The 8342-nt window shown below is 24.7% G+C and overlaps 1 protein-coding gene across 1 annotated transcript; it reads right to left on the reverse strand.

Annotated features, from left to right (window-relative positions):
- Positions 1 to 2749: 2749 nt before the first annotated feature.
- LOC122520333 lies at positions 2750 to 3361 on the reverse strand. The gene has a single exon (XM_043640429.1). The coding sequence runs from the start codon at positions 3359 to 3361 to the stop codon at positions 2750 to 2752; it is 612 nt and encodes a 203-aa protein (XP_043496364.1).
- Between the last annotated feature and the right edge of the window lie 4981 nt (positions 3362 to 8342).

Consider the following 8342-nt stretch of genomic DNA (forward strand, 5'->3'; position numbering starts at 1 on the left):
GACCTGAACCATCGAATTTCTTTTTCCTAGAGATGCTATGTGAATCATTTTGCAAATAGAATGCAGCAGCAGTGTAAAGGATATTTTAAATGGAAAACGAAATTATCTTGTATTGGGATTGAACCAATATTATAATAATTTCTTAAAAAATATTTACTCAAAGTATTAAAGATCTTATTCTTTCTGCATAGGTGTTCAATCAATGTACTGGAGAAAAGAGCGTATGATTTTTCACTACGATAAGTAGATTTCAATAACACTGTAATCATGAAAGATTTAGGAAGACACCGGTGTAATTGTTCCGTTCTCACACTGGAATGAAAACCTTGTACAATAATATTCTATCAAAGTACTAAAGAAATAATCAATCCTGATTATTACAAATATTATTACAAATAAGAATCAAGTTATATTAAGAATTCTATTCTTGTAGAAATTGTATTACCATGCCTCTTACTAGGTAATAAAAGATATTACTGTAAATCAACTTCCTAGATAATATTAAAGACATGTACCATCGAATTTCTTTTTCGTAGAGATGCCATGTGAATCATTTTGCAAATAGTATGCAGCAGCAGTTTAAAGGATCTTTTAAACAGCAAACGTAATGATCTTGTATTGGGATTGAACCAATATTATAATAATTTCTTAAAAAATATTTATTCAAAGTAATAAAGATCTTATTCTTTCTGCATCGGTTTTCAATCAATGTACAAGAAAAGAGAGCGTATAATTTTTCACTACGATAAGAAGAATCCAATAAAACTGTAATCATGAAAGATTTAGGAAGACATTGGTGAAATTGTTCCGTTCTCACACTGGATGGAAACAATGTACAATAATATTCTATCAAAAGAATTGAAGAAAGAATGCATTCTGATTATTACAAATTTAAAATACAAATAGGAATCATATTATATTCAGAATTCTTTTCTTGTACAAATTGTATTACCAAGCCTCGTACCAGGCAAAGAAAGATGTTACTGTCAATTGACTTACTAGAAAATATTCAAGACTTTTATCCTCGAGTTTCTTTTTCATAGAGAAGCCATAAGAATCTTTTTGCAAATAGAATACAGTGGCTGTGTCAAGGATCTTTTAAATGGCAAACATAATTACCTTGTATTGGCAATGAAACAATATTATAATACTTTCTTAAGAATTATTTATTCAAAGTATTAAAGATCTTATTCTTTTTGAAATGTGATCAATCAACTTACTAGAAAAGAGAGCGTTTGATTTTTAACACTAGAACTACCGGAAAAAAAACAATGCTACTTCTACCAAGACCAGTCAAAATGACTGGTCATTTTTAATCGTAAAAACAGAAGAATTTTTTTATTGTTTTGTTTTATATTATCATATAGAATGAATATAAGGGTATGGAAATACATCTATATGATGACAATTTTTAAAAATATAATAATTTAATTATAATAACAACATTTTTAATGATACTAACAAGTTTAAATGGAACTTTTAGAAACAAAAAGAAGAAAATAAACATACAATAAAGTAAATATAAGAAGTTTTTTATTATTAAAAATGTAATAGAATCTGAAATAGAAAAAAAAAATTATTATTAATTATTTTTAATTTAAAATATTAAAATGATTGTTATTTACCTGATTATGATTCGTGACATTTCTTACAAAAGTAATTTATCTTTGTAGTGCATTGTTTGCAAACATATTTTTTACATAAATTACAAATGACAGTAGTCTTATTATTATTGCAGAACCCTATTTGACACCATTTACGTGAAGAAGGTAACTCGTTGATGTACTTGGAGCAGTAGTTTCTTGTTGCTTGATTTTTGATTGTACATATTCAATGGCAAGTTCATTTGCTAGTTGAAACAAGAAGTCTTGTCTAGATATTGTCTCACCTGTGGTTTCCTTATATAAGATCCAGGAATTTATGCCAGCTAAATCTAAAATGTTATAAAATACTTGGAGCGGCCATCTTCTAGATCCGGATTTTACGCTATATTTTTTTGCCATTTGGTCTGTAATGTCACTCCAAATTTAGTTTTATTATAAAATTCAACCGTCTCGGGTAACTTTTTATTACTTTTTCCAATTTTGATACATTTATGTTTAGAACTCAATATAAAAACTTTCTTTTTCGGTTTACTTTTGTAAATTGTAAGGGTAATATTATTTGATTTATAGAGTAGTGATGAAAAACGAGTCATAGTATCCTTCTTTATTTTACAAATTTTTGGCAATTCTCTTTTGTTGCCACGTATAGTGCCAACAAGCGTGGTTTTTTTTGAAAGCAATGTGGATACTAGCGGTAAGCTTGTAAAAAAATTATCGGTTGTTATACATCTTCCTTTCATAGTATATGGTTCGATAAGTTTTAGTACGACATATTCACTAAGAGATTGCGATTTTGCTCGTGTTTCATCTTTCCCTAAATAAGAAAACAAATTTAGAATATATTTTGTTTTTACATCAGATGCAAGCCAAAATTTTATTCCAAATTTGTCAGGTTTAGACGGCAAATATTGCGGAAATCGGCATCTGGATTTTGTTGCAAAGAGTTGTTCGTCAATTGTGATATTTTCTCCTGGCTTGTAGCAATTTTGACTATTTTGAATAAACCTATCCCATACTGTTGATATCAAAGCAAATTTGTCATTTTTCAAACTTTGGCTTCTTTCACTTTTTTTATCAAAGCGAATAAATTTTAAAATTTCACTGAAATTATTTCGACTCATAGTCTTGGAAAAGAAATTCGGTTCTCATTCTTTGTCCCATAAATATGACAGATTCAAATTATTTGCTTTGTATGCTCCCCGAGCATAGAAAATTGCAATAAAAGCTTTAATTTTTGTTTCACTTAGAGTCCATTTTTTACCCAAAACTCGAAAAGCTTCTAATTCCGTGCAAGATATTATATAATCAAGAATATTCCTGTCAATCAGTAATAAAAATGCGCTATTTACTTCATTTTTGATAATATTTCTTTTAGCATATCCTGTGGGGCCGGATATATCTTTGAAAATATTATAAAGTAGTAATCTTACAGTTGTAGATCCTTCTTGAACTTTTTCCCAATTGGTTCCGTCTGCAGCAATTTCATTTTTTTTATTTATATTTTCTTTTTCCTCTTCAGAACTTGAAACTATACGAGCACGTCTTTTTTCCCGTAAATTCAAAATATTTTCTAATTCACTGTCCGAGGACTCTCGAACTTCTTCATGATCTTCAAACTCATCAAACTCATCATTATTACCACTATAAACTGTTTCAATATCTTCTTGGTCACTTTTTTCATCCTCGATATCAGAAGCTTCCATTGAAATATTGTTTATTTTTCGCAGCAAATTAGAGGTTTTTATACGTTTTGACATTTTTTATAGATTACAAAAAATCGCTATATAGATAATAAATAGATGCTATTCCCACGACTATGAAATAAAGAATGATCGCGTAAAACTACATCGATTCTATTATTTCGATACACTACGGCAACGATTATATCACTATGTATTATCGCCAAATAAGCAGTAACATGAGAGAAAATATTACAACAAGTAATAATATATTCGTCTAAATATCTAATCGACGGTGTTGATTTCAAAAAATAGATATTTTCAGATTTATGTCGAATTTAAGAAGTACCAGTCAAAATGACTGGTATTGGTAGAAGTAGCAAATGCCAAAATTTATTCGAATTCTGTTTAGGTTATAAAAAAATAAAAATTATTTTTACAAACCATTCCTTATATCCAGAAAAGTCATCATATAATTTTGAGAAAAAAATGTAACGTGAGGTAGGAATTAAATAATGAAGTTGCGCGACCAGTCATTTTGACTTGTCTGGTAGTTCTAGTGTTAACTAGGTTAAGAAGAATCCAAAAATACTTAAATCATGAAAGACAAAGAAAGACACCGGTGAAATTGTTCCGTTTTCACACTGGAAGGAAACCATGTACAATAATAAAAGTATTTAAGTATATAGAGTGTCTAAAAAAAAAGAAGTACTTTGTACACAAAAGTTTAATAACTTGAAAACTAACAAATTCTAAAATGTTATAACATGGTACTTTTAAAGCTTTTTTATTGCTCTACACCCTGATTTAAAACTTAAACATTTAAAATATATAGGGTTTTAAAAAATAAAGAAGGAATCTTTAAACAAAAGCTTCAATTACTCGAAAAAAAGAAAATTTTAAATTGTTATAATATTGTCATTTTAAAGCTCTTTAAAAGCTCTACAATCTTATGCTAAACTTTAGTATTTAAAACTTAAAAATTTTCTAAAAAAAAGAAAGAAGCTGTACAAAATAACTTCAATTTCTCAAAGAGTAACTTATTTTAAGATGATTTTGAATAGCAATTTTTAGGCTCTTTTCATGCCAAACAAGGTGATGTTATGCTGAAGTATTAAAATGCATAGAATGTCATAAAAAAAAAGGAATTTATTCAAAAAACTTAAGTTTAAAACTTAAGTTTTTAAAATTTGTAGGGTTTTTAAAATAGAAGAAGACATCTGTACACAAACTTTCATAACTCAAAAATTAAAAATTTTTAAAAAAATTCAAATCAGTCATTTAAAAGAAGTCATTTTAAAGAAGTAATTTTAAAGCTCTTTAAATGTCCTAAAATTTAATGCTAAACATAATTATTTAATATACATAGGGTTTAAAAAAAAGAAGGAAGCTGTACACATAAACTTTAATTTTTTAAAGATTAACAAATTTTTAAACGATTTAAAATAGCCATTTTAGAGCTCTCTTAATGTCCAACAACATGATGTTGAGCAAGGTATTTAAAATACATAGAATTTCTAAAAAAAGAAGTAATTTGTACTAAAACACTTTTATAACTTTAAAAATAACAAATTCTAAAATGTTATACCATAGTCATTTTAATGCTCTTTTAAGGCTCTACGACCTGATTTAAAACTTAAATTTTTAAAATATATAGGGTATTAAAAAAAAAAGAAGGAATTTGTACACAAAAACTTTATTTACTAGAAAAAAAGCAACTTTTAAAATGTCTTAAAATAGCTATTTGTAAGCTCTTTAAATGCCTTATAACCAGATTCTTAACATAACTGTTTAATATACATAGGTTGTCTAAAAAAAAAGAAAGAATATATAAACAAAAACTTTAATTACTCGAAAACTAACAAATTTTAAAATTTTACAACATTTTAAATCTCGTGTTATGATCTAAAACACTATTAAAAACTTAAGTTTTTAAAATATATAGGGTTTTTAAAATAGAAGAAGAAATCTGTACAAAAAATTTTCAATTACTCGAAAAAAAGCATGTTTTTGAAATTTTTTAATATTGTCATTTTAAAGCTTTTTAAATGCTTTAAAAGCTTATGCTAAACTTAAGTATTTAAAACTTATATTTTTTCTAAAATAAAAAAGAAAGGAGCTGTACACAAATTCTATAATTTCTCAAAGACTTACTTATTTTAAAATGTTTTAAAATAGCAATTTTAAAGCTCTTATAATAGCCAGCAACATGATGTTAAGCAAAAGTATTTAAATTACATAGGGATTTAAAAAAAAAAGAAGTACTTTGTTCACAAAAAATTTAATAATTTGGAAATTAAAAAATTCTAAAATGTTATAACGTGGTCATTTTAAAGCTCTTTTAATGCTCTACAACCTAATTTAAAATCTAAATTTTTAAAATATATATGGTTTTTAAAATAAAAGAAGAAATCTGTTCACAAAAACTTTTCTAACTTAAAAATTAACAAATTTTAAAATAATTCAAAGCTTATATTTTAAAGTGGTCATTTTAAAGCAGCAATTTTAAAGCTAATTTAATGCCCTCAAATTTTATGCTAATCATAATTACTTAATATAATTAGGGTTCTTAAAAAAAAGAAATACTTTGTACACAAATACTTTAATAACTTGAAAACTAACAAAATCTAAAATGTTATAAAATGTTTATATTACAGCTTTTTTTTTGCTCTACACCCTGATTTAAAACTTAAGCATTTAAAATATACAGGGTTTTAAAAAATAAGGAAGGAATCCAAAAAAAAAAGCTTCAATTACTTGAAAACATGAAAATTTATAATGTTTTAATATTTTTATTTTAAAGCTCTTTAAAAGCTATAAAATCTAATGCTAAACTTGAGTATTTAAAACTTAATAGTTTTCTAAAAAAAAAAATAAAGAAGCTGTACACATAGACTTTAATTTCTCAAAGAGTAACTATTTTAAAATGTATTAAAGTAGCAATTTTAAATCTCTTTTAATGCCCAACAACATGAGTTAAGCTGAAGTATTTAAAATACATAGGGTGTCTAAAAAAAAGAAGTAATCTGTACAGAAAAACTTTAATAACTTTAAAAATTACAAATTCTAAAATGTTATACTATAGTCATTTTAAAGCTCTTTAATGCTCTATAGCCTGATTTAAATTTAAGTAATAAAATATATAGGGTGTTTTAAAAAAAAGGAATCTTTGCACAAAATCTTAAATTACTTGAAATAATGCAACTTTTAAAATTTCTTAAATAGCAATTTGTAAGCTCTTTAAATGCCTTATAACCTGATTCTTAACATACCTGTTCAATACAGAGGTTGTCTAAAAAAAAAGAAGGAATTTGTACACAAAAACTTAATTACTCGAAAACTAAAAAATTTTAAAATTTTATAACATGATCATTTTAAAGCTCGTTTTATGCTCTAAAACACTATTTAAAACTTAAATTTTTAAAATTTATAGGGTTTTTATAAAATAGAATAATACATCTGTAAACAATACTTCCATAACTCAAAAATTAAAATTATTTAAAAAAATTCAAATCAGTCATTAAAAGACGTCATTTTAAAGAAGTAATTTTAAAGCTCTTTAAATGTTCTTAAATTTTATGCTAAATATAATTATTTAATGTACATAGGGTTTAAAAAAAAAGAAGGAAGCTGTACACATAAAATTAATTTTGAAGACTTAAAATTTTTAAATTATTTAAAATAGCCATTTTAAAGCTCTTTTAGTGTTATACAACATGATGTTAGGCAAAAGTATTGAAAATACATAAGTGTCTAAAACAAAGAAGTATTTGTACAAAAAAACATATAACTTTAAAAATAACAAATTCTAAAATGTTATACCATAGTCATTTTAAAGTTCTTTTAATGCTCTACAACGTGATTTAAAATTAAGTATTTAAAATATATAGGGTTTTTTAAAAAAATAGAAGGAATCTGTACAACAAAAACTCCCATAACTCGAAAACAACAATTTTTTTTGAAAATTTTTTAATATTGTCATTTTAAATCTTTTAAATGCATTAAAAGCTTATGTTAAACTTAAATATTTAAAACTTATATTTTTTCTAATAAAAAAGATAGAAGCTGTACAACAAATACTATAATTTCTCAAAGACTACTTATTTAAAATGTTATAAAATACCATTTTAAAGCTCTTTTAATGGCCAGCAAAATGATGTCATGAAAAGTATTTAAAATACATATGGACTTAAAAGAAAAGAAGTACTTTGTACACAAAAACTTTAATAACTTTAAAAAATAACAAATTCTAAAATGTTACACTATAGTCATTTTAAAGCTCTTCTATGCTCTACAACTTGATTTAAACTTAAAATTTTAAATATATGGTTTTTAAAATAAAAGAAGAAATCTGTTCACAAAAACTTTTCTAAACTTGAAAATTAACAAATTTTAAAATAATTCAAAGCTTATATTTTAAGTAGTCATTTTAAAGACAGCCTTTTAAAGCTCTTTTTAAGCCCTCAAATTTTATGCTAATCATAATTCTTAATATAAATTAGGGTTCTTAAAAAAAGAAATACTTTGTACACAAATACTTTAATAACTTGAAAACTAACAAAATCTAAAATGTTATAAATGTTTATATTACAGATTTTTTTTGCTCTACACCCCGATTTAAAACTTAAGCATTTAAAATACAGGGTTTTAAAAATAAGGAAGGAATCTATAAAAAATGCTTCAATTACTTGAAAACAAGAAAATTTTGAAATGTTTTAATATTTCATTTTAAAGCTCTTTTAAGAACTCTAAAATCTAATGCTAAACTTGAGTATTTAAAACTTAATATTCTTAAAAAAAAAAAAAGAAGCTGTACACATAGACTTTAATTTCTCAAAGAGTAACTTATTTTAAAATGTATTAAAATAGCAATTTTAAAAGCTTTTTTAATGCCTAACAACATGATGTTAAGCTAAGTATGTTAAATACTAGGGTGTCTTAAAAAAGAAGTAATTTATACATAAAACGTTAATTACTCGAAAACTAAAAAATTTTAAATTTTAACATGATATTTTTAAAGCTCGTGTTATGCTCTAAAACATTATTTAAAACTTAAGTT

This window comes from Polistes fuscatus, unplaced genomic scaffold (genome assembly GCF_010416935.1).
Source record: "Polistes fuscatus isolate 324 unplaced genomic scaffold, CU_Pfus_HIC Scaffold30, whole genome shotgun sequence".
Taxonomy (NCBI): Eukaryota; Metazoa; Arthropoda; class Insecta; order Hymenoptera; family Vespidae; genus Polistes; species Polistes fuscatus.